General features: G+C 39.0%; 1 protein-coding gene across 2 annotated transcripts in view; it reads left to right on the plus strand.

Annotated features, from left to right (window-relative positions):
- Positions 1 to 27,265, plus strand: part of mcama (melanoma cell adhesion molecule a) — a 60,821-nt gene extending 33,556 nt beyond the window's left edge. The window contains exons 2-16 of one of the 2 annotated variants that reach the window (XM_085470905.1): positions 6,167 to 6,297; positions 8,040 to 8,265; positions 8,378 to 8,448; positions 8,588 to 8,675; positions 9,231 to 9,410; positions 10,496 to 10,623; positions 11,995 to 12,139; positions 12,687 to 12,802; positions 13,047 to 13,188; positions 17,552 to 17,682; positions 17,876 to 18,017; positions 20,653 to 20,688; positions 23,499 to 23,625; positions 24,599 to 24,716; positions 25,164 to 27,265. In XM_085470905.1, coding sequence (XP_085327031.1) covers positions 6,167 to 6,297; positions 8,040 to 8,265; positions 8,378 to 8,448; positions 8,588 to 8,675; positions 9,231 to 9,410; positions 10,496 to 10,623; positions 11,995 to 12,139; positions 12,687 to 12,802; positions 13,047 to 13,188; positions 17,552 to 17,682; positions 17,876 to 18,017; positions 20,653 to 20,688; positions 23,499 to 23,625; positions 24,599 to 24,716; positions 25,164 to 25,172 — 1,790 coding nt within the window. In that variant the 3' untranslated portion in view covers positions 25,173 to 27,265. The remainder of the gene's footprint in view (positions 1 to 6,166; positions 6,298 to 8,039; positions 8,266 to 8,377; positions 8,449 to 8,587; positions 8,676 to 9,230; positions 9,411 to 10,495; positions 10,624 to 11,994; positions 12,140 to 12,686; positions 12,803 to 13,046; positions 13,189 to 17,551; positions 17,683 to 17,875; positions 18,018 to 20,652; positions 20,689 to 23,498; positions 23,626 to 24,598; positions 24,717 to 25,163) is intronic. The other variant, XM_085470906.1, reaches the window with a different exon arrangement.
- The last annotated feature ends 33 nt before the right edge of the window (positions 27,266 to 27,298 follow it).

The following is a 27,298-nucleotide window of genomic DNA, read 5'->3' on the forward strand; positions in this document are numbered from 1 at the left end:
CATGATCAAGTGCAATTTTCTAACCGCAAAGGCTGCGATTATACTCTGGACATGTCCAAATTCATGGGCTGCATCCTCCTGAGGCCGCATTTGTAGACCGATTACGTCACAGCGACGCGCCGAAGGCTGTCCAAATTACTACCATATCCCAGAATTCATAGCGCGGCCCAGCCAAACTCCAGTTTCCAACAATGGCGGCCGCTACTAAGTTTTAAAATTACTCATACTAATCTTTCTGGGTCACAAAATAAACTTTTAAAATATTTTCAGGCGAGAAAGTAGTTGTGTAAACATCAAATATCTGCTCGGTTTATCAAGATATCCCATATTTGCAAAAGTGCTTCGACGTTTTCAGAGGCGTCTGCTACCCACCAGCTCGACAGCTAGCCGGGAGCTCGAGGGTTACTGATGCGGCCGAGAACGGCACAACTCCCGGCACATCATTTTCAGATCACCGCGGAGTTTCGCTGCTCGGGTTAAACGTAATATATAAGTCACTTAGACAACCTAAAAATGTTATTGTTGGGCTTTTTTCAGTGTTTTGTTTGTTCGTGAGTAAATCGGTTTGGCTGAGATTAAAGTTATTAGATTAGATAAAATAAAACTTTATTAATCCCCCGGGTGGGTTCCTCCTTGGTTTTCACACAGCTGACTAAACGTCAAACAGAAAACTTATTAAACAGAAGTATGAGACAGTCGAGAATTTACGCCAGTGTCTGGTTATATTTTAGATAGCAAGAAGCAGACGGCCGAGTTTATTAAACTCCACCGAGACAGCGGTGACGCTAATCAGAACTAGACCGTCCAATTTCACGCCTTTAAACTTTAAAGGCGTGTTTGTGTGCGTGTTTATACAATTGCTATTATGTTTGCACTTTATGTGTAATGTTACTGACTGCAGAGATCAGTAAGATGTGTGTATTTTTTATTTATTAGTTTTATTTATTTAATATTATTTTTTAATTGAATGACTGTCTAGTAGTTCACAGATGTCGAAAAACTGAGTGTGGTAAAGCCACTGATTTTGTTTATGTATATTTCTGCAATCTGCACATTGTACTGACTTTCATTTTAATGTTTACACCAGGGTTCCTTGTCAGCACTTTATGCTCAGATGTTTGTAAGCTAAAAATAAACTATTGTGTATGTTCAAATATACTGTTGTGATTGAAGAAGTTAAATAAAAATGTCAGTCATCAATTCATGCATCACCTCATGTCATCATAACAGAGGTCTGTCTTCCAGGAAAGAACAGTTTAAAATTAATGTAATATAGTATTGGCCATACTATATGATGTATTGCTTGTCTTTGTTTAATAATACAGAAGACAAAGACCTTAAAAAATAATCGCATATCGCATCGCAATCGCAATATTGGGGCAAAAAATCGCAATTAGATTATTTTCCATAATCGTTCAGCCCTAATTTGCGGTATAGGTAAGTATTGTTCTGACAGAAAACAATCAGTCACCTTCATTTAGTGCAGAAACCTCGATAAGGCTGATCCCATTGGACTTGTAAATGTTTTGGGTTTTTTTGCAGTGCTATCATATAAGATTAAAGTTAATATGCAACATTTGAAGTTGAGAATTCTTCACAGTCAAAGAACTGCAAAAGATGTGCAATGCAAATTGGTCACATAGTTTAAAAATGCTTTGCAACCAAGTTTAAAGGGTGCACTGTCGTGAATCTGAGAGAGTTCACCTCGGCATTGATCATGGAGGACTGTTTGAGGTCTTGACCTGAAGCTGCGATATGCTTTACTGCATGAAAGGAGAGATCACACATGCATAAAGAGGTGGCTTTGAGGAGATTTGCAGCACTTCCTTATCTGTCTGTGTGAAAGAATAGAGCATGGGTGACAGTTGCTGCACCAACGGGAAAGGGGCTGCTGGGAGATTTGTGCCAGATGCTGCTTCTGAAAGAACAGCCACATTGGGAGGACAAGGAGCGCTCTTCTTCACTGTATGCTTTCACTATGTGTGTGTGTGCTCTTTGATGTCAGGCGGTACACAGTGTCCCGCAGGTGTTCAGCACCAAACCAGGGTTGCATATTGAGAAATCCTCCACCCTGTCATCCACACTTACATGCTAGCTTTTTACACCCTTCACTCTCCGAGGGGACACTCAGTGCCCGCGTACAGCTTTTATTCTGGGCGTTTCCAGGTCTCTGAAATTTTGAAAGGCTAATCTTCTCATACATTTTCTCTGAAGTAGCTTAAATAAATAACATTAAATGTGCTGATTTAACTATATCTGAATATTCCAAAATATATCTTAACCAATTTGATTTTCATTCAGTAAAATCCTGTTCTAATAGGCACTCAGTCCTATTTCACGGGTCACCAGGCATGTGCAGGATTACAGATTTGTGATGTCAGAGTTGATTTGGACTCTTATCGGCAGCAGAGCTGCAGATCTGCTAAAGGCCTAAGCTTGCAGCCTTAATGGGATGGAGATTGCAGTAATGGCAGTTTACTTAGTTAGCATGTGAGGATACTGTCTGAGTATTGTCCGACGTGCATAATGAGTGACTGTACACAGATGCTATCCTGGAACTATCCCCTTATAATGTGTATTATTGTCTTATTAGTATTGTGAGAGCATGTGAGTCTTACCCAGAAATCAGACAAAATGGTTTCGTCTGTGGATTCTCTTACTTTTCCAGTCTTCCCCTACTTCTCTCATGTCACCTTATCCCTAGCATCCTCCTTTGTCACACCAGCCCTCTGAATGTCCTACTTCACTGCATCTGTGAATCTTTTCTATGTTATTCCTCTTTTCCTCCTGCCTGGCAGCTTGACAATCAACGTCCTGTGTCCATTATCCCTCCTCTGCAGATGTCCAAACCATCTCAGCCACCTCAGCCCATTCTCTCCAGTGCTCTTTCTTTTCCTATATCTTATTAAAAATAGTCACAAGTCTGTATAAATACATTAGGACTGTCAGGGATCATTGTAGCACAAAATGAAAATTGCTATTTATCCCAAAGAGGACATCAGAGTTTGAACCTCACTGTGCTCAGTTTAGTGGGAATCATAAACATCTGTATACAGTTCAATGCTAATTCAGCTTCTGGATGCCAAGATATATAAGAGAATAAGTAAAGCAATTTCTTAAATGAATGTGAAGGAATCACTGAGCTGAACATTGAGAGCAATCCACTGAAACTTTCTAACAAATTCAATTCCAGACTGGATCAACAGAACGGACTAAACATCCCTAGTCTGAGTAATATTGTATCAAGGCAGTTAATAAATTTGTGCATACTTCACACATCAGCCTTTATCATTTGAGATGTTAATTAAGAATCTTAATTGTCTTCATCTACACGCTACATAGACACTTGTATTGAAGGCATTTACATGATGCAATGATCGGGGACCATTCTTCATTTCGTTGTTCTCGTGACAATGACAATAAAGTTTCTGATTCTGATTCTGATGAAACAGTGACGTGTATTCCCCGACTGGTTGGCGAGTGGTTGATGTAATTGGTCACAAAAAGGTGCGGCACCAAAACTTAGTGTTACTCGCAGATTGCTACAGTCTCTGGTAGTTTTCATGGAGGACACCAACATGTCTGCAGAGAACAACTGTGATTGTTTTTGGTCTTTGAATGCAAAAACATTGGAGAACAGGTTTTGAAAACTAAAACAGCCACATGTTCAGACAATATTCTTAGTGATATTTAAACAAAAGAGGAAAACTAAGTTTTTATACTGAAAACTTATTGCTAAACAAATAAATATTAGTATTAGAAATGTGAATTTTCTCTGTATTATTGTAGGCTCTTTACCTTAGGCACCTTGAGGTGACTGTTGTTGCTAAATAAGTAAAATTCAATTCATTTGAATAAACTAAATTGTTATTTTAAACATTGGTATCAGAAATAATCCAAAATGTCTCAGTCAGCGCTTCCTTAGATGAACTCTTCTTTCAGTTCAAGCCTGAACTATGATCATTTGAGAAAGTGCCGTTTTAGTCACTTGGTTTGTTTGGCTTCATGTTTCAACCACGCCTGGTTCCTTGTTTCTAGCATGGTGGTTTCATTTGCTTTACTGCTGTCATTATGGGAAATTGACTGAATAATGGATTATATTTAATATTTAATGTTTTATTTTATAATTTTGCATTGTAACTGGTCTGTCTTCCAGTCCTCCTATATTGTCCTCTTGACAGGCCACTCAGTTAAGGTCCACTCAGAGCCCTCATGCTGTCAACACATCCAAATATTCTGGAGTAGTGTTTTTTTTTCCTGAATTAATTAGCTCTATATCATCCAGACACAGACAGCAGACTGCCACAAATGTATGCGCATTCACAGTCACAGGCAGCAGTTTCGGTTGTCAGGCTCCATAGATCATGGGTCATGTGTGCTTGTCCTTTAGTCCATGCTGTATAAAGTCACAACAGGAACAGATAAGACTGGTCCCAGGTTGGCTTGCGAAGCTAAATCCCCCCACTGCTAATCGGATTAGCTGAAAAGTTAGCAGCATGGCCCCAAAGAGACGCAGCATTTTTTACACTGACTTCTGTGACATATTTTGCTCTTCAGTGCCCGTAATCTGTTTCTTGTCTCAAAGCCGTTTCACGTCATCTTTGTCACAGTAAACAATGTATTCAGTACATGATGAACTGTTGCTAACCTTTGCTTTGGATGAAAATAACACTTTTTGGCTGACTGGTGTGTGGGATTTTTATTTATGTGTGCAAGGGGGGGATTTGGTCCACCCAGGTGGGGGAACAATAGTTCGCCCGTTGTCTTAAAGGAATGGTTGGCTGAGCATAGCCCCACGCAGAGGAGGGAGGGACAGAAAGAAAAAAATGAGTTGCGAAAATGATTGGTGCCGAGGAAGGGGGGCTTGACAAGATGGTGATGGGGAGCAGCCGGCAGAATGGGGGCAGCAGGGTGGCAACTGGACTCTTAATGCTCCTTTCATGCTTGATCGGTTTCAACCAACGCTGAAAACATACTTGAGGGCACCATGGTGTAGCTCTGACTCATTATTTTTATTTTCGTTTTAGAAGCCATTGGTTAAAAAAAAATTGCAATGCAATTTGTTTCCCCCCATCTGTATGTAGTAATTATTAATAGACTTAAAGGAATATCCATGAATAATTCCCTGGACTAAATAAATCTTATAAGATGTGTTGAAACTGCTCTGGGAATCGGCCCGTAAAACTCTACAAACTAACTTGATTTAAATTTGGCTGACCTCGCATTCAGTGGGTAAAAACAGCAAATCTTTAACTTGATATTCATTTTGTGGAAGTACACAAAGTCAGAGGAGTATCTGGAAGTAGGGCAGATTACGAATCAAGATTGTGTTGCTGTGGCTAAAGAAATTGCGGTGGATGATGGCACACCCAACAGCTCGGCTATTTCTGCAGCTATCTGCTCAATACAAAAGTTGACTTAAGCTAAATCAGTGTGAAAGAGAGGTTGGTATTTGCTGTCTGGGTACACAAGTGCAACTGTTCATACAAGTTCTATCTGTTCTATCCTGTGATTGCTTGACTTGTGAATGAAAATATACAAGTTACTGTAATGGTTATCGCATGGTGACGCCTGACAGTGTAAGAAGGTGGGGGTATCTTGTGCCATTTTGCAAAGTAACTCCAAACAAGATTAAGCAGAGAAAATACACGTTATTGTGCCATCCTTCTGTTTTTTCATCACTGTGTGAGTGGGCCCCTCTGGAACAGCAGCCAAGTCCAACATGGCTGAAAAAGCTCTTGGCTCTCTGAATCAACAGCACAGTGTCAAACTGGCTAGTCTTTTTCTTGCCTGCATTCTCCCAACGGCGCCTAGGGAACTACATTTCTGGCCAAGATGTTTTTGTGGGTTTTTTTGTTACAGTCAGTCAGGCAGAAGGGAGATTAAAATTATGCCATGTGGACAGGAAGCCTTTTCTTCTTTGTTGTGCTAACAGGGCAGCCTAGCTTCAGTTTGGCTTGAGAAGACAGTCAATCATCTGTCAGGAGCAATGCTTTAAGAAGTAAAACATATTTTAAGAATTAAAGTTTGGTAAGGATGAATACATCCAATTTCACTGGACAATGCTCTCTGGATTTACACGATTCCTGAATAATGTTTGATAACCATGTAGTGCTTACAGGAAGCATAAAGTTGATTTATGCACATGTATTTCTGTCTTTTTCAGTGTTGGCCAAGGTAGAGCTGTCTATGAATGAGACTGTGGATGTGTACATCGGTGACATGGCTGAGATCCTTTGCCAGTACACCTCCACGAACAGTGACAGCAAGCCCAGATTTTTGATCCAGTGGTTTGCGGTGAGTGAAAATTGATGCTCAGACTATCTGAAACTATCAACTGCTGTTATATGAAGTCTTAAAGTCAAGCAATTACCTCACCATTAGGGAGCCCTGAGCTCCATTTTTTTGTTGCAACATCAAACTTTTGTGTAATTTCCAGAGATTTCTTAAAGTGCTCTATTTGTGAAGTAACATGCAATCCTAAGTCTTTGAGGCTCTCATTCATTTTAGATTTATTTTGATTCATGCAGATCTGTTCACATAGCAGGGTTTCTTATGTAAATAGGGTTCAAATGTGCAGTTTAAAAATAAAAAATCCAAGCTTCTTAAGTGAGTTCTATTCAATTCTGTTTTATTTATACCACCAAAACACAGCAAAGGTTGGCTCAAGGAACTTGAGGTAAGTTAAATTAAGGTACCGTATTTTCACGACCATAAGACGCACTGTACTAAAAGGCGCAGTCTCAGTTATGTGTGCCATTACTGTATTTAACACACACATAAGGCGCACTGGATCATAGGGCGCATACAAGTACCGTATGCGTATTTAAAAATAAAGCGGGAGCAAACCTGAGTTTGGTACCTTACTCACATTTTTATTACCAGTAATCGTCATCATCAACAACACACAAGCATACAAGTGTGCGTATTTAAAAATAAAGCAGGAGCAAAATGAAGTTTGGTACTCACATTTTTATCATCAATCAAACCCATCGAAGTCCTCATCCTCTGTGTCTGAACTGAACAGCTGCGCTAAATCTCCATCAAACATGCCAGGTTCACTTTCTTCACTGTCAGAGTCACTTTCCGTGCCGTGCGGCTCCTCGGAAATGATGCCGGCTTTTGCGAAAGCTCGAACAACAGTGCCAGCAGACATGTTAGCCCAAGCATCTACAATCCTGGATGGAAAAATGGCACAGTTTCATAAAAAGTGAAAGTGAAACTGCTTTTAGCCGAATGGTGACCGTCGAAACGCTTCTCCCGCTCGTTCTTTGCTCGATGATCCACCGCTCGAGTCTTTCCTCCAACTCGGGCCACCTCGCCTTATGTCCGCGGAAACTCAGCTGCGTTTTCTTGACCTGCCGGAGCTTGTTTTCTAGCTTCCTCCATTTGCGAACCATCGATTCGTTAATCTTAAATTCTCTCGCCGCTGCTCGATTTCCATGTTCCTCCGCGTAGCTGATGGCCTTCAGTTTAAACTGTGCTTCATAAGCGTGTCTCTTTGCCATTTTCAGGGTTGCGCCCACACTTCACCCTTTAGCGTTCTCATGGTGTTCTCTACTACGTCCTCCTTACAACACACAGGGCGCACTGCGCTATAGGGCGCGCCGTACTTTTTGAAGAAAATCTAAGACTTTTAAGTGCGCCTTATGGTCGTGAAAATACGGTAAATTAAGAAAACCCAGTGATCAGACTCCTTATGAGCAAGAACTTGGTGACAGTGGGAAGGAAAAACTTGCTTTTAAACAGGCAGAACCAGGTTCAGGGAGCTGCAACCATCTGCCACGGCTGGTTGGGGGCGAGGATGAACTCCAACTTGGCCATTTTGGACGTTTTGTTTCGGATGCCAGTGCTTGTTATGATTTTCTAGCTCAGAGGGACAGTAGGAATAGCTGTTTAGCAACAGCTAAACTTTCAAAATAAAAGCCAGGGAATTGCCCATTAGGCAAACTGTTTTTCTGTGTAGGAAAAACTGAGTTGACTGAAAAAGAGTGAACTTTAAATATGCCATGTTCTTACTGTATGTCCTTCTCTACTAGGCTGAACGTGGTGGCTCGCGGTCACGGCTCTATTACGCTGATGCCAATCAAGAACTGATTGATAGCGGCACAGATTACACCGACCGCATTAACGTGGTTACTGACGAGAAAGGAACTCGACTCTCAATCCAGGACGTCAGACTGTCTGACGAGAGGGAATTCTACTGCCATGTTAATGGGCTGGCTGCTGGGAGCGGGGTGCGCAAGACACACCTCAGAGTATTTGGTAAGAAAGCACAGAAAACAAGCTAATCGATCTAAAGGAACATTTAGAATGTCACTGAGCTCTATCTTTATTTATTATAAACCACTACAATTGTTTTTTGTTTCTTATTCAGCTCCTCCAGATGTTCCAGAGATTGAGAGTGTCACTACTGGAATATCTGTCACTAAAGACACACCATCTAAGGTGAGCCATTCAATTTTAGATGCTGACAAATAAATATTCTTTGAGATGGCAATGTGAAGGAGGCATCTGAAAGTCACTAAAACAAATAAATTACCAAGTTAAAGATAGCAAAGATTTCTCTATGTGACCTTTAACCCAGGTTGCATCATGTGAGACACGAAACGGCTTCCCTAAACCTAACATCACCTGGTACAGGGACGGCGAGCCACTGATGAACGAATCAGGACGTGAGTACAAACTGCAGATGGATCAAATAAGAAATAAATCTCCCTTTGTTTAAAATTCACTTTTCTCCTGTTTTATTATAGTTTTCTCAAACACACCCCACAGGACTATAACAGAAAATCCTTTTTGCACATACCAGCTAGGAAATGATAAAATGCATACGTGTAGTTATCTAAAAGAATGCTGTCATACTGGATCAGTACATCCATCACCTTCAGTAAATATTTCTCTATGTAGGCTGCCTTTGACAATGTCCAGCACTAGAGGAAAAACTGCCTGCAAGCTATACTAAAAGCTGGATTGAAGTTGTAACAATGTTAACCACTACATGTTAAATGTCTGTGTTTTTACCTTGTGATCATGTTAGTATGGGAACACAATATTAGCCTAGTGTAACTCTGTAACTGTTCCCATGAACAAGGACTCAAACAGGAGCAAAATATGTGCACTTTGTTCAGATTAGCTGATTGCATGATGCTGCATTGTGCATATTGCAATTAAATTACATAATGGTGTTGGTCGATGCATGTTCACATTTAGTCTTGTCCAATTTCCAGGTGTAAACATAGTGATCCTGAGCTCTCGGATGTCCAGTGACCTCTACAGCGTCCAGAGCACTCTGGAATACAAGGTGGAAAAGGAGGACAAGGATGCCCGTTTCTCCTGTGAAGTCAGCTTCTTTGTCCCGGACGGTATCAGGACAATCAAGTCCCCAAGCGTCAACATCACTGTCCACTGTGAGTTAACACTCAGGGTTTTTATATTGTCATGTAAACTTAAGAAAATAAGTGTACTAAGTAAATATATAACCCAAGATTCAGTAGCTTATAGAACCATCTTTAGAAGCAATAACGTCAAGCAATTATTTCTTTATGACTTTATTAGTCTTTCATCAAGTTTATTTATAAACTTTTAGTTTATCCAGGTTAACTGGGTTTGTGGGAATTTGTTTATGTACAGGATAATTTGTTAAAAGAGATTTCACAACCTTATTTCTAGTATTCAAACATCACATTAACCTGTGAGTTGTGATGTATCATGAGCTGAACTGTAGCTAACATTCTGGTCTGTTTTATAGCATTTGTTGTTAATTGATTATCACTTTTTTATATGTAGTGTCATAACAGAGCATAACGTAACAGAAATATTAACACCTTGGATATATATGAAATCCTTTTCCTTTGTTTTGTATTTGGGTAACTGGCTTCATCCTCAAAGGAAGCTGCTTGTGTTTCATTTTACTGTAATAGATGCTAATTTGTTTGAACTTGCTCACAGTCGGTGGAATATTCATAAGACACACATCAAAGGAGCTGCGGTGATTACTTGTTAACGTTTATGCTTGTTGTATCGAAATGTACAAAAAGGTGTTTTTGAAGCTACAGCTATTATTGCTCACCATTTTTAACCATGCTGGTTTAGTTTATTCTGTAAGAATGAAAAACAAAAGCCATCAAAACAGAGACAATATCACACAAATCCCAAAATAAGTCTCTTGTCTTTCACAGCATCTGTCCATACTCATCCTAAGATGGTGTTTACAGTAGTAGTACAGTAGTTTCTTCTTTGGGCCCCAACTTTTTAAAAATGTCCTCAACTCATAAAATGACCTTGTTTCACTAAAAATAAATATCAAAACAAACTTCATTTCAATTTCCGTCACCTATAAGAATTTTAACAGCCTCAGTATCTCCTCTTTTCTTCATTGGCAGGCAGAGCCAAATGCAGTCTGTGCTGTCAGCAATATGGAAATGGCGTTATAAAGTGACTTTAACAGCTTGCTGAATAAGCCTGCTTAATTTGATTTTGTGTGTGCGTACAGACCCCACCACCATGGTGGAGCTTTGGAAGGAGTCGCCCCAGGGCTTGGTCAAAGAGGGGGATACTGTGGAGCTGCGTTGCCAGGGTGATGGCAACCCCCCACCGCACTTCATTTTCAACAAAGTAGAAGTAAGAATGGACGGCCTTTTCTCATCCTGCAAGTCCCAGAGAGAGAATGGGTGACACACAAGAGACATGTAGGGAATGTTTTTGATATGCATAGCTCACAGGGACCCATGTAGACATGAGTGTGCAAGGTCTATGAAGACTCTGTCAGCTCTGACCCTGCAGGTCCAGGCTGGGGTCTGAGACCAGAGGCCACAATGACAGGGCTCATGGGTAGGACTCATTCCCATGTCAGACACGCACTCATTGTACTTATAGACAATGAAAAACCTCAGCTCAGCCGAATTAAGAAAAGTTGAAGTGGCAGTGAGCTGAGTTTTTGTATTGTCCACTTTTGTCAACTTTTCTTAACTTGGCTGTCAGGGTTTTTTATTCGCGGTTGTTGACTTGGGCACATAAGAGTAATTGGAAAAGATTTTTTTCTGAGAAAATAAAGAAAAGTTCTCCATTTTGTTAAGCCATCATCGAGGTTACATGATTTATTCACACAGTAACAGCTAAAAACTCAGACAAGATGGTAAAAAAATTATGTCAGTCAAGCCGTTTGAAGTGTGGAACATCCATTGAATGATAAACAGAACTGTAAAATGAACTCTTTTGTTACAAGATCCTTACTGCACTGTCCTGATCATACTAGTATTTATGAAGGTGAAACAAAAATTTGTGTTCTTGACTCTAGCCAATTTCTGGAATTTCAGATAAACAGATCTTGAAAAGTTTTAATAACTCACCCCATCACTTTTAATGTCCATAAGACCTTTCATGATGTATTAACAGTTGTATCATAGCTGTATACAGAATGTTTTTGCACTGTAAATGAATAATGCAACAGACATTATGTGCCTTTTAGTTTTGCTTTCTCGTATGTACACTTGGTAATTGTCTGGCCATATGTGCTTATTATTAATGGACTCACCCATAAATAGTGGGTGACTTTGTTGTTGTCCCTTCAGAAGATTTTGGTAAAGTTGGACAAAAAAATCAACTCTTTTTCTAAGTGACTGTCTGTCTAAGATAGCAGGTTACAAGAAAGGATCTGCTTTTAATTCATCAAATATTTGTGTTTAAAGTTACTAATTTTGAGTCTGTCTTTGGTCGTTCTCTAAGAGGACACAAAAGACTACTTGATTCACTAGAGGATTGAGGAAACTCTTTGCCAACCACAGATTCTGTTTTTGATAGATAAAAGTCAATTACTGCTTTTTTTGCTTCCTGCCAATAATATTTTCAATTAGGCATTTATCTTTTTTTTTTTTTAATCAAGCCCAAATATGGTACAGTGAAGTCAAAGGCAAACTATTATTACCTGTTATTGCTTTTACACCAAAGTAAAATGTATTTAGATGAAAATTAAAATGAAAGTATTTGTTGCAGGAGCCTGATGTGAATTTCGAGAGCAGTAGGGATGTGTTGATCCTGTCATCAGTGTCACGGAAAGATAGCGGCACCTACCAATGTCACCCTCTGAAAGGCGATGGCGTCATGGAAGTCAAAGGAGAAGTGGAGCTCAAAGTGCATTGTAAGGAGCAACTTGATATGAATGGCATACATACTTACATATGGGAGGAAACAGTTTTGTACAAATGAAAGTTTACTAATAATTCTCAGGTTTCCCTCTAAACCTGAAGACTTTCTTTCTCTAATTTTAAATATTTTTTTCTTATATTATAGTAAGAAGCTCTGATGTTGATTTAAACTCGACATATCCTGTATTTACCACAAAGTAAATCTTTCTGCTTCTGCTAGAAAAAAGGCTTTTAATTTTAATTCTGTGTATTTTGTTCTACAGTACATGGTTTCTTCATTGCTGTTCTGGGTTTTTTGGGGGGATGTTAAGCTGCTGTTACTATTAAACCTTCAAAGCTGCCCAACAGCTCAATGGACGTAATTCCTGCCTGTCTTTGCAGACTTTTGAGTTTTGCATTTCTGTTAATTGGCAAGCTTGGCTTGCATATTTTTTGGTTCAAAACCAAGTTTAATTCACAGATTCTTTTACTCTGTTAATTACAGCCTGTTTTAAACTGTGTTTTCACATATCTTGTTTTGTCTCTTTTTCTTGTGTCCAGATTTGGATACAGCTGTTGTGGTACCAAAAGATGAAGAGTTAATGCACAAAGGAGAAGATCTGACTGCAACCTGCAATGCTCTGTCCTCCCGCTCAACATCTACTGTCTGGTACAAGGTATGAACCTTTAAAACACAACACTGAGTTTACAGCTGCTTCCTTTGATCAGAGTAAAAAAGAAAGAAACAGAAGTAAGTAAACATCACTGCTGTTCTAGTTCTCCTTGAAGGGAAGATACATTTCTGCGACTGTTCCAGTCTATTTAATAGATGAGATGATGTTTCTGTAGTAGCCACAGTGGATTGACCAGCTATCATAGCCTTTTTTTATGTTTGTGCATCTTTTCTGTGGATATGTATAGGATGGGATGGTGGTGGGTCGAGGGAACACGTTCCACCTGCAGAATGCCACCTATGAAAGAAGTGGGGTGTATAAATGTGAGGTGACGGTCCCCTCCCTGCCTAACCTGAAAACCAACGGTTTTGTTAAAATCATCGTCCAAGGTTAGTAATCCCCTGCACTGCTAGAACAACTTCCCATCACTTTTACTTGCAAGGAAATCGTTTTTCTTTTTTCCCCCCAATTTGATGTATTATATGTATATAATGTAAATGTGTGTGTGTATATATATATATATATATATATATATATATATATATATATATATATATATATATATATATATATATATATATATATATACACATTTACATGTGTGTGTATATATATATATATATATATATATATATATATATGTATGTGTATTAGGGGTGCAACGATACTCATATCGATATTGAACCGTTTGATACAGTTCTTTTGGTTTGGTACGCATTTATATCGAACAATACAATTTTTTAAAATTTATTTTATCAACTTTTCTTCTGACGATGCTGTCTGTGTTGAGAGCTCAGTGGATCTGCGTTCGACTACTCCGCCTAGGCTGTACTGTCGAGCGCAGATCCACTGAGCGCAGCACAAGCTAGCAAGACAGAAGCTAAGCTCGTTGCAACATGGCAAATTGAACCTCCCCCACCCTCATTCAGATCTGGACTTTGGAACTATTTTGGTCTTCATGTGAAGTATGACCCTGAAGGTAAGCGCGTCATGGACAAAAGTAAAACTGTATGTCGGATGTGCAACACAATGCTCAACTACTGGGAACTACTGCGTTAGCACGTTAACGTGTTGACGCAGTCCAGCCCCACGCACGGGGCGATCCGCAGTAGCTCGTTAACGGAGATTTGCCGTGTTGTGGCGTTAACATCATTTCAATGAGATTAACGCTGACAGCACTAGTGGGAATACAACGAATATGACTGCACATTTACGCCGACATCATCCTAGTGCAAAGACAAGTGGAAGCAGACAAAAACAACAAGCACGCATGCTACAAACTTTACCTGAGTCATTTAGACAGCCGTTAGCACATGATTCTCCTTATGGGGACCTGATATGTTTAATATGCTGCTGAGAGTATAGCCCAGAAGAAGCGTATAGTATAGCTTTTATTTTGGAAAGAGCCATTTCTCTGTAATAAACTCTCTTTTCCAAAGATGAGTGATTTCTCGATCAGATAGATTTATTTTTTTATTACTTTGTTGTTTCAGCAACATTAAATTTAAAAACTGTACTTTTGAGTTAAAATATATATTTATAAATTTAATAAATGACAAATTAAAAAAGCATGAACATTTTTTTGTATCGAAAAAATATCGAACTGTGACACCAAAGTATCAAACCGAACCGTGAATTTTGTGTATTGTTGCACCCCTAATATATATATATATATATATATATATATATAATGTATATGTGTATATAGAGGGAGAGAGAGTTATGTAGACACCCTACAATAATACAGAGAAAACAACAACAATCACACAACCTTGGCAGTGACATTGATGACATTGGAAAGGAGAAACCTTTTTAATATTTGGTATAACCAGGCTCACAGAGGGGCTAACCTCTGCCTGATTGATGGTGAGTTGGGGGAGACAAGACAAAAGACAGACTGTGGAAAAGGGCCAGAGATTAATAATAACTAATACAGAGTAGTTTATAAAGGCACAGAATGAAAAGAGGTGAGTGAAGAAGAAACATTTGTCCATCATGGGAAATTCCCAGAAGCTTAAGGCTATTGCAGCTTAACAAGGGTGGGTTCGGTCTCACCTGATCCAGGCTTAACGATATGCTAACTAACTATCTATCCGGTCATCACGAATCCTACTTCCAGGTCTAAAGTAGTCTGCGTTTAATATGGCTTTTGTGTCGCTAACATGTTTAATGTTATGCATTTTCTTCTATTTAATCTCAAAAAGCTCCTAAAACAGTCAGTGATCACTGTTGACCTCCCTCGGCTTTTATTACCGCTAATCATTTATTTAAGCTCAGTTTTTAAACCCTTAGGATGTAACTACAGCCCAGCCCATGCAGCAGTATATGAATGACTAACCTCGTATTGTGGATGGATTATCTCAGTTGTTCTCCTGGCTGAAGTTTGGTCCTTTTACAGCATCCTGCCATGCGATTACATTTGTTCCTGACCACCGAGAACACTCACGTTAACTTTTATCGAGTGAAAAAAAAGTTAGCTTGTTTATATTATGCTAACATAGCTGTGTCGCTAGCGGTCACGTAGCACATCATTATATACCAGCTAGCCAAACTTCAGTAACCCTACAAACGTCACTGCTGTTTAGTTTTCTGTCTTCAGTTATGTTGGAAGTGATAACAGAGCTGTACGTTTTAATTTGTTTCTAAAACCCCGCAGTCAGGACATGCTATATTGTATTTAGATAGAAGCTAGCGAGCTAACTTCCTGCTAACTTCTAACTCCGTTAAAGGTCATAAATTCCATTTTCATGGATGCCTGGATGTTAAACTCAATTGTTACACCTGGTAGAGCAGAACGCTGATCATTTTATTAAAGATGAAAGACTTTAGACAGTTTTTCAACTCTCAGTAATGCTACTGGTTGGATGGTTTAGTGCGATCCACAGATTGGGTCCCAGTGGAGAGCCAAGAAAATGATGAAACGTGACTAAAAAGAAAAAATAATAATAATAACGACAAACCAATGGGAAATAAACAATATTAGAGTGAAAATTAGGTGAGGTTGGAAAATTGTAATAAAGATAAATCAAAGTAACTTAATTTCTCTGAGAAGACATGTTTGGTTGAGGGCGTCTTTCACACTTGGTTGGCACCATGCTAGTGTTAGAGAACGTCTACTGACAGATGAAGTGCTCGTACTGAGGGCTGTTGACATCCAACTGAAGTCACAAGACAAGCTTATGCAAGACTTCCTGTGCTTTTTTTCTTCTTTTCTTTAGATGGTGGTTTGCTCCACTCAAAAAAAGTCATAATTTCCCCCCATTTAACCAACTTGCTGCTATTCATGGGCCTTGACTGTGTCACACTCATAATTTCCACCATCCTGCAACTGCATGAATTGACTCAAAGGTTCAGTTTTAAGGTTTTTGAAAAGAGTGTACAAATTACTACTGTAGCTATTTAGCAATTGTTTCTTAGCATTTTGTGCAGTTATATATTGCAGTAATAATGGATGTTGGTAACTGGTAACTGTTAGTCAGTCAGCCCGTAGTTGAAAGCAGAACTAAAGCGAGTGAAAATCAACTTAATTTAGTAAACTATTCACTTTACAAACTGTGACCTCTTGGGTGACAATTGTGCAACTTCAACTTTACCATCCCTGCAACCTCGTAATGTGGATGTTTTTGGTTTCTAAAACAGGACTGTTATCTCTGTGCCTGAGAATCGAGCTTTTACACACCATTTGTAAAATACTCGAGAAATGACCCCGAGGAGCTCCATTCTAGATTGCAAATGTGCAAATCACTCAGACAACACATTAAAGAATTTTCCCCATTTGTTTGGGTAGAGCAGATAATTATGTGGAGAATTCACAGCAGTCATGTGTTCTGCCTTTGGCATGCTCTAGTCAGACACCACCCCGCGCTGAAAAGTATTTTCAGCGTGCAGAATGCATCGAGCTTTCTGTGTTCTGTGTCCTGCATCTGTTGGATTTGAGAAAAGAGCGCTTTGGGCAACTTCAGACTTGATTTGCATTCTTCAGAGTTCACATATCAAGTCATGTCAATTTTATTCATATAATGCATTTTATAACTATTAGTTGACCCCAAGTGTTTTCTAGGTCTCCAAAAAAAAGAACAATTTCAGAATAAGTCAAAAATAAAAATAAATATATACCTAATAATAATAATATTAATAATAATAATACATTTTATTTATAGGCGCCTTTAAGACCCTCAAGGTCTCCTTACAATAACACAAGAACAATAGCAGCAATAAAATATAATAAACATGGCAAAATAAAATTTAGACATAGGGTTAAAAAAACCCCACAAACTCTAATAGTGGTGGAAAAACTGTTGAAATTGAAGAGCGACAAATGTTTGACTAAAATAGGCAGTTTTGAGGTTTTAGAGGTGACGTACAAGCGTCATTGATTGCACAGGTTGTTACATGGGCTGGCAGACTACTCTAGAGTCTGGGGGCAATAACAGCAAAGCCCTTTAGTTTCTCTGAGAGAAGTTATTGAGAGGAGGACCTATGTGACCTGGAGGGAAAAAATGAATTGTGAAAACAGCATTAGATATGTGGACATGTTTTTGTTGCACTCTCTTTATTGGTCATGACTTGCTCCCTCTGTTTTTACATCCCTCTGATTTGCCCTGAAAACTAATTACAGTAAATGTCAGCCAAGTGATGGGATTTGTGGTGATTCTTAGAACTTAAACTAGAAAGACTTCATTAAGGCTGTGAGAGTTTGACCGTGTTGTCACTGACATGTAATGATCTTCATTTCTTTATGTGTGCTTCTAGGTGGTCCTGAACTGGTGGGTTCAGAGGAGGAGGTCCAGCTAGATGAAGTGGAAGGCAGGGTGGTGAACCTGAGCTGTGAGGCTCTGGGCAATCCACTGCCAAGCATCTCCTGGAACATCACTGGCAGCCAGGTACTTAGTCTGCCTCGCAGTGCAAACTTACTTCACAGTGGGAGATGACATTTGTCCTACAATGTTCATGTTCAGTCGAAGCTAGCTCGATTTGTTATGATTGTTTACATGTCACGATGATGCTAGCATTTATTACAGTATTCTCAAACAGCTTTAGTCCAGCTTTAGTTAGTGTGTTTGTGTGTCTCCACAGAGCTGGCATGAAGTGGATAAAAAAACACATAAGCACATGACTCACAGCGTGGTATCGGTCAAAGTCACCTCGGACATCACCGCTGAGTGCAACGTTTCCAGTGACAGGGGCTCTGGCGTCAAGATTTTCAAAATCAAAGCCAGTAAGTGCCTCTCTCACTTACACCAGAACACTATAACTATGACTTCATTTACATATATGTTTTCCCAATGCTAACCTTTGCTCCAGCATGCTAGTTTGGAAACTCTCGGTGCTAAAGAGCTTTACAAGTTTTCTTTCATCTTTTAGCTCGTTTAATTCCAGCTTGCATTCCCATTTGACAGGACTGTTACACACAGTGCCACAACTCTTGCACAATATTTGGCTCCTGGCTAATTAAGGGAGTTAAAAAGTACAGCTATGAAGAGGACAGAATTTTCTGACCTCTTCCAGGCAGCATCAGTGCTGAAACTTAAAACTTATTTTGCTTTTCAAGTCTAAATGAATGAACATCATTAGCTCGCCCTGGTTCTAACATTAAATCTTCAAATACATTTTCCATTTACTTACTAGCCGCCTGCTCTGTAATAACTGTGCAAAAGGAAAGATTGGAAACATGGTTTTTCCAGAAAACATTTATTTTCCTAAATCTAATCAGAAGTCATTTGCTCAGTATTCATAATGCTGATTCCTTTTATCCGTGCAGTTGGAGAAATGAAACATTTTGTAGAGGCACTGCTGGTGTGTTGATTATGCTTTGTGAATTCACATATGGAGAAAGCCCTCAAACATCTTCTTCATACTTTTTCTTAATCATTAGTAACGTCCCAGTGCACAACGTTAGTGTCTGATTTCCTTCGTATTTGCACATTGAAAATACACGACTTTCAAAAACACGCTGGACTTTCAACATGAATATTATAATAAAAAACAATAAAATAAGCAATATAGAGAAAATGTGGTACAAATATATGTGGTGATGTTTGCGTACATACATGTCTGCAAAGAAGAGTCTCAGGGTACCGTGAGATGATATAAAACAAGCAGATGACTTTTTAGTATTAAATAGATTAAATGCATTTTTCAGGCACTTTGAGGACACACCAAAAAATTGATTGTCACATTTTAACCAAACATCACTACTTCTCATGCACTATAATTGTAACTCAGCGTGGGTCTTTCTTATTTGATGAACTTATTGTAGCCCCCAAATCATTCAAGGTTTGGTGAACTTTCCCTCCTCCTCAGCCCAAGAAGCCCAGGCCTAACATGTCTTCTGTTTTTGTTTTTGTTTTGTTTTTTTCAGAAGACCCGTTAGGCCAGAATGCATTCATGAGGTGAAGCTATTAACTCCCCCATCCATAAAAAATCAAAAAAACACACCTGCTTTAAATTTGACCAATCTCACCTTTAAAGTCATTCCTTGGGCAGAGCTTCCCAAATCCCTTTCCTCCCTCTTTAAAATCTCTCTCTGGAAGTTAGGTTTGAAGGACAAAGTTACAGGGACTCGAGTAGGGTGAGTGATGACTGAAAATGGCTTAGAGTGGTGCACACCACTTGCTCACGTGGTTTCCTCGTGAAGTTTGGTTTTTATAATCTTACCCTTAGCAATTAATTCATATTGCAAATGAATGTGCTGAGCATGCTCCTGGTCATGCTCCTGACTGAAGGCTTGTACTAATCTGCTCCAGAGCAGGTTAGTTCTAGATTAGGGATAAACAAAGTCAGACTTCTAGTCACAGATAGCAAAAGGGTTTAAAATTTTACAGTAGCATCTAAAGTCTCTGTCTGTGTCTCCTTCTGTAAGAAATATAGATGCAGCTCTATTCCTTGACAGAATAAAGCTTTCTTTTGTTTTATTGTCCGGTCCACCTCGACAGTCTCTGTGATAGTAAAATGTGTCCTCTTAAGGTACTTGCGGATGTTACATGACATTTGTGACACGGATGTCACACAAAGGCTTTATGATGACACCTCGTATCAGACTTAATTTGAATGAATGTCAGTGGTAATGATTGTTAAGAGGTTTAGACCACAGTAAATACATCACACCTTAGTTTATCACATAAATGCAGTGATTCTTACCTATTTTGGCCTCTCAGAAAATTACACGTCTCCCTATGATTACTGATAAAAAGGTTCTCATGGATTCTTGGATATCATGGATATTTTCAAACATATCTTTGAAAAACCAAAGTATTTCTTTCTTTCTTTTTTTAACATCTCTTTAAGTCTTGTGATTGCTTGAAGGCTGCTGCATTAAACCTCAGATTTAGATCGAAGTAAAAGAAAAAAAAAAGCACATTCAGTTGAATAAAACGAAAGAAGCCTGCAGCTACCAAACTGAACTCAATAACTGGTAGCTATGTTTTAAACAATATCTGAAACTTTCCCTTGTTCCAGCTAATAAACTGATCTTTGTTTAAATGATCAAATATCTAACAAGTGAAAAATACCTGGTCCGGTCCAAGGAGGAGACACAAATCCCTCGGGGTTTGTGTCGAGAAGGGCATCTGGCGTAAAAGTCTGCTAAATCAAATATGTGGAGCTACCCGCTGTGGCGACCCCTTGTGAATAAGGGCGCATGTTAAAGTAGCTTTTTGAACATCTTTGAGTGACTCATTATTGATTCTTTGAAAAGTGCTTTGCATGCTTCAGAAACTTGTGTTACACAGTCCAAGTAGATTTTTATAATAAATGAAAAGAATCCAGTTAAATCTGAGTGTCTGTGTGTGCTCTGCGGATGTTGGTAGACATGAACAGCTACCCGCTCTAAGTTTTGTTCTACTTGTTCACAGTTCCCAGGGTCACCACAACTGCTCCCTTCACTCCTGGTAAGATTATTGCCCTTCAGTCTCTTCTTGTTAAAGACGCCTATTTTTCTTTCGTTCACTTTCTATCAACTTGTGTCTCAGTTTTCACGCTTTTGACTTAAGTTTTGTGTGTGACAGTGAAGGGTTGGATGAGTCCATACATTATTTATCAATCCTTTTCAGTGACTCGATACGAGTCCTGTCTTTGGTTCGCTGGCAGATCTTTGGGATGGCCTGTGGGCACATTAAATATTCTGTTTGATATAGACTAAAAAATCGTAACACCAGCAAATTCAAGCACAGCAGAAGCTAGAATGGTACGTAGACCAAACACTCTGCCCTGGTACAAATACTATTTATTTATACCAGAATTTTTAAAACAAATAAAATAACTTATTAAACACTAAAAACAGACACTGTCTCACTTTTACTGACTTTTCCAGACACCCCTCTTGTTTTACAGCAGATTTTTACATACCTGGAAAATTTGCACTTATTTGTGGCGAGGGGCATTAAAGTAATTTTCTGACGTTATCTGAGCAGTCACTGTTAAATCTTCATCGGCCCTATGGGCCATACAAAGGAACCAAAACAACAGTAAAAAACCCAGTGTGTGCTCCATTTAGGGTAGAGTGCTCATAGGAAGTAAATTCTTGTTTACTTTTATTTACTGCGTTATCGGGAGCTGTAGTTATCTCACATGGAGATTGGCTGGACTCAAAATACTGCAGTTATGTGTATTTTTAGAGTGAATTAACACTATGCACCGTGTTTGGTGTGCTTCTCAATTTTTATATGGATTCAGGACACTCGTGGATATTTCAGTGGATGAAATGCAAAAAAAATATCATGACCTTTGAATTCTGACTGTGAAGTGTGAAGTGTGTCCACGGGTATAAAAACACCTGAAGAAGTCCTCAAAACTAACTTCTTAGTAGTTCTCCCTTACATTGGATGGCTTTGGATGCATCTTTCTCTAGGAAAGCAGAATAGAAAGATAATAGTATCACTTTATTCTAATCCTTCTGCCCATGTCACCTCTCTGTCCATGTCTTTGCACGCTGAGTGTCTCATTCACATTGTTTGTGCAAAATTATGTTTCAGTGCCAAAGGTTATATAGCCTCTCATCCCACGCACCTATGCAAAGGTTAAGAATTCTATTAAAGAGGCTATTAAGCCACTTGGTTAAATTTGTAGTTTTTACGTTGTCGTAGATGTTGTTGTTGTCGTTGTTGTTGTTGTCGTTGTTGTTTGGAGATAAACGTGACACAAAGAGCTGTCATCTTTATTGCAATGAGTATATATTCAGAAGGCTTAGAGCAGTGCAGTCGAGGGAATTTATACAAACTACAAAATTTATTTGAGATTTAAACTGAGAAATTTGGAGTTAGATTTGGGAACACATGACTGTGGAAGCGTTTAATTGTTTTTTATTTTATTAAAAGAACAGAAAATGCAGATCAGTTTATAACCACCTGGCCTTGTTGCTAGTTTTGTAGTCATAGAAGACCCGGACAATACAATGAACTGACACAGAGAGACTACACAGATGTACCAGTGGCTGTATGATATGTAGCAAAAGTTTTTTTAAAGACTTTTGATTAAAAGGAAAGGATGTAAGCTTTTGTATTACATATTTATGCATCAGATAACGATTGTTGCTATTGTGAGTTACAAATACACTAAAATTAATGAGTAACAGGGCTGTGGGATGCCAGTGATGGCATGGTGCCTCTGTTTCTGATGCCTTCAGTGCCCACTGATTGGACTATGCCTGCCTTCACTTTTATTTCAGCTACTAAACCGGTAAAGTTTTATCACTGCATCACTATTCCATTGACAGGATTGGTCACAGACAGACCAGCATATAAACACCCCCAAAGTACTTAAAACAACATTTGTGATAGTTACCGCTACATGAGGTGTCTAAGACATTTTTTGATGATGGCATGCAACCAGGCAAGTCTTATGAGGTGAGAAAAAGCCATCAAGGAATGCTATTTCGGACTTGAAATGACACATTGAGTCAAAATACAATATTACCCTGGAAGAATTTGTTTTTCCTTTAAAATATTCGTATTATTTCCCACCAGTCTATTACTTCTTACAAATGCTGTTCCAGTAGACTTCGACGTGATAATACAGCTCCCCTACATTCTGGATGGATAATGCAATTCAAATGAAGTCAATTATTAGGGCTACGGGTCACAGATGCTGAGCAAAATAAATGATGATTATAAATGAATGAATAAAGGATTTTTCATACAGTCCTGCTGCACTGCAGCGTCCACTGCCAGTTAAATGATAGAGACAATATAATAGACATAATTTCACAGTCAGTTAATTATTTCTTACGCGTAAAGAGAAGAACTTTGTTAAATAAACTACTTTGTAGCAGAGCAGCAAGTAATGCAGTATGTAAATACACCCCATTATACTTCCTTATAGTTACAGGGTTTTGCAAGAGATAAGTTAAAGAGAAGAATAGTAGAAAACGCTGCCGTTACAATAATGTTTACACTTTAAGTCCCTGGTAGAGCTTTAAAATTCACAACACCACACATGTGACACCGTCTTTCTGTTTCATATTCATGTTGTTAAAGTCTAAGCTGTACAAGCTCCTCCGGCGACTGCAGTGATGTTATGAAACAGGCACGAAAGCACTGAGTGATTTAAAGTAAATCATGTATCTTCAGTGTAGTGTGATTGTTATGTGCAGGTTGAACCAGTAAACAGAAACGTTATTGATAAAGTTAACTAGGTTAACCTGATTAACCTTTTAGATGAACCTATGATCAGTGTGTCCTCTGTCTGTGTTTTTGTGACGCAGAGGGCAGTGGGGTGATCATTGTAGTGATCATAGTGTGTCTGCTGCTGCTGGCCTTCCTTGGCAGTGTAATCTACTTCCTGCACAAGAAGGGAAAAATCCCCTGTGGACGCTCTGGCAAGCAGGAGATGTAAGTATTGTCTCTACTCATTCTGCTTAAAGGTGACCGATTGTGCTCATTCTTACACTTAAACTTTCTAACTTGCTGCCCATGGCAAACAAAATGTAAGGTGGAGCTTCTGTGCTCACGGGCATCACATGTCCCTGATATTAGTATATTAGCAACGTCTGCATCATAGAGATAAAAGAGTTGAAAAAACAGGCTGAAACAGGCTATCTAGAGCAGTCTGAAGCCTCCAGCTACTCTGTGAGGGCCAGATTTACTAAATAGGCCCTAAAGAGCATTGACAGGTGTGGCTAGTTTTCTGGGTGATTTATAAAAGTTGTGCTGCTTTCTAACACCCAGGTTGTTTCTTTATCAATATAAAGCACAAAACATGCTTTTTCTGTGTTTAATATCAACTCAATTAAATTGCACATCGTAGATGTTTGTAAATCAGTTTGTGCACTTTATTTAAATATTTTTCTCCCTATATTTTGCATCTTGAAAAGGGAACTGACAGGGATACATTTGCAACAGGGTCACGGTCACGCAATCGTGCCACTACGCTGCCAACAATATTTTTTACGCCTGCATCCAGTTTGCACTGTTGCAACGTGTTAGTAAATGTGTACACTATATATTTTTTATTATATATTTTTGGGTTTACACTCTCGCCATTTATCTAGCCATCCATCCATTTTTTCTTCCAAATGATTAAGTAATTCTGTGATTTTGGCTCTCTAAAACACATGCATGCTAGGTTAAGCAGTGATTCTGAATTGGCTGTAAAGTGAAGTGCTTCAAGTGTAAAAAATAAAGGACTATTTGAGTCGTGTGTAAGATTAGTATGTTCTATAAAAGAAGGAAAAATGGAATTACTGAGTCTATGAAACCAGAGGTAAACTGTCTAAATTGGAATTTGCCATCATATCAAGCCCAGCACTGATGCCTGGGCCTTTAGCCATGACATACATGTCCCAACATCTCTTTCTGTCGTCAGCACCAAAGAGAAGACCACCAAAGATGAGATTGTTGTGGAGATGAAGACCAACACAAAGAATGAGGAAGCCGTCCTCCTAAAGGCTGTCAACGGAGACAAAAAGGGCCCTAATGACCAGGTAACTATTGTTGTGGATGAACAGTCACAATTTACACTCAACTTCTATGTATAGCCAGTAATTTTGTGTGAACCATGACTGCAGTTTTCATTTCATCAAACACCAACAACAATTTTTGTAGTGACAGCATTTTTAAAACTGCCATCAAATGCCTTTATTCTGTGAAGATTTAACATAACTGCCAAGGCTGTGGAAGTTGAAAATTGTCTATATTGTGGTTAATTTCACATGTTTGGTAGCTGTTCAGTTAAACTTAAATGTTTGATCCAAGTTAGACATTTGTGCCGTCGCATTCTGGGTAACATTCAGGGCTGCACTGAATGTGTGATAAATATAGAATAACAGTCATGTAGTGCATGCAGCTGGAAACAGGATTTATTCAGTGTGATCACTGGACTGAGAGGAGTATCTGAGAAGCTGACGCTCTCCTCTTTGTCTCCGGTGAAGCCCCTGTGAAGATGTGCAGCAGACAGCAGGATAAATGAAGCCGGCAGTGGGTGTGTGTTGGAACAGCAGAGGCAGGAGACGCTCCCACTGACCTGATACCTGCAGAGTAACACCACCTCACAGTCTGGACGTTCGACCCACCGTGCTTTGTTCACAGCAGTATTCAGATGATCGACACAGAACTGCAACCATACATGCACATTACACTCACACACGCACACACATTAACACACACAGGTATGTACATAGAGATCTGTATTTTCTTTTGAGTGAATGTTTTCTTCCATTCATTAGTTCTTGTACTACTTCCTGAAACTGTGTTCAGCTCTTTGCTGTTGTTCAGTGTGTATGATGGCATCTTACGTGCATCATGTTATTTTATTTTTTGTTTTTATCAAAGTGTATATATTATATATATTTTGTTATTTAAGGAATTTGGCACTCAGATTTTCATTTCATGGCAGCGTCTGGGTCTTGTGCATGTTGATCCGTGTTCATGGTTCCAGGTGATGTTTAAGGCAGGACGTGTTGTCAGAGACCAAATGATACAGTCATACTGAGAGGGTGTCAGTGTGTTTGACTTTAAGAAAAGGACGAGTAATTTCAGCCCGAATCGATGATCATCAGCAGGTTAATCCCAACACTAATTTGAGCGTCAAAACGACACAACACACTGGCAGCTTCTTTGGAAACTGCTGTCAAGCTCGTGTACTGTTTGTAAATACATGTTTGTACAGACTTGCTAGTGGTGGCCTTGAACTATTACTGAAGGTGAAAAGGTCAAAGGTTAGAGATCTGCTGTGCCTATGTTTTTGAGAATACATCATACACTGAATTTGTTTGTTTGCTGTTTGCTTTGTGTTTCCACTGAGAGCTAGTTGCCTGAAAAGGCGTCCCAGTGTTTTTGCATGTGTGAGTCCAGACAACACACATGCTGCAGATACTGTTTTCCAGTCTGGCTGCAGGCTCTGCGCTTTTTTCCCCCCCTCAGGCAGCCACACTTTTTGTTTTTGTAGACTTTGAGAAATTATATGCGAAGACCTGAGATTTGAACATTTAGTTTTCTGGTCAGCATTGTGCCAGACTGATTAAAATAATCTTGGCTTGGCATTACGATTAAACTATCACAAACCTTCAACAAAAATAAATTGCAGACATTAAGATTTCTGTTATGGACTGCCAAACTAAAGCAAGTGCTTTTTTTTCAAACCTTGAAATATCAGTCTACAGTTTGTCATTTTGGAGGAGAACGGCTTGAACAATCTTCAGCAAACCCAGAAGTCTGAAAACTAAACATTACTGATTTTCTGAACATATTTGGAAGACTCTTCTCACAGTGTTTAAAAAACAATATCCAGAAATGATGAGCTGCTTCTCCTCGACTCATTTGTACAATGTAAACAAGAGTTTATGCCTCCATTCTTCTGTACACAGCAACACGTTGATTTGTTTCTTGAAAAATATCTTCAAAGCTTTTTGAAACACCTTCAACGATTTATATTTCAGTAAGTGCTCAACTCTGTTACTCCCATGTAATTATAGTACATGAGGCAGAAACTGTGGCTAACCTTAAACACTCTGTACAAATGCAGTCCGGCTGCCTGATGAGGGAAAAGAGGCAAAAATATTGGTGCGCTCCTTTTTTTGGCCCAGTGTTGTGAATATTGCTCACTGTGTACATCATTGTGAAAAAGATACACTTTGTTGCTGAGAGCGCTACATTGCCCCAATGACTTGCAACATTAACAAAGTAGTGATGTGTTTTCTGTTATCTGCTTTTGGTTTGTGTCTTTTTTTTGTACCACTGAGCTGAAGTTGGAAGAAATATCCAGGTACAGGTTGTCCTCAGGCAATAACTGTCATTATGGTTTAGAAAAGCTGCACGAAGCCATAACGCCGACAGTGTCCTGTGTGCAGTGAAACATTTCTGATTCTGTTTTGTTGCTCTGGATTTTTTTCACTGGTGGGGAAAAAAATGTTGTGTTCTTTCTTTTTCTCTACGTGTGTAAATTGAGTACTGTACATGTGATTCTTTGAGCTTGCATTTTTTTATATTTTTCGCAAGAAAATAAAGCCAAATAAAGTTTCATTTAAAGTTTTCATTTAAAGTGTTATTACTTTTGCAGAGGTATAAG

This window comes from Copadichromis virginalis, linkage group LG10, assembly GCF_057382275.1.
Source record: "Copadichromis virginalis isolate Kocher_CV1m ecotype Utaka linkage group LG10, C_Virginalis_male_GT1.1, whole genome shotgun sequence".
Lineage (NCBI taxonomy): Eukaryota > Metazoa > Chordata > Actinopteri > Cichliformes > Cichlidae > Copadichromis > Copadichromis virginalis.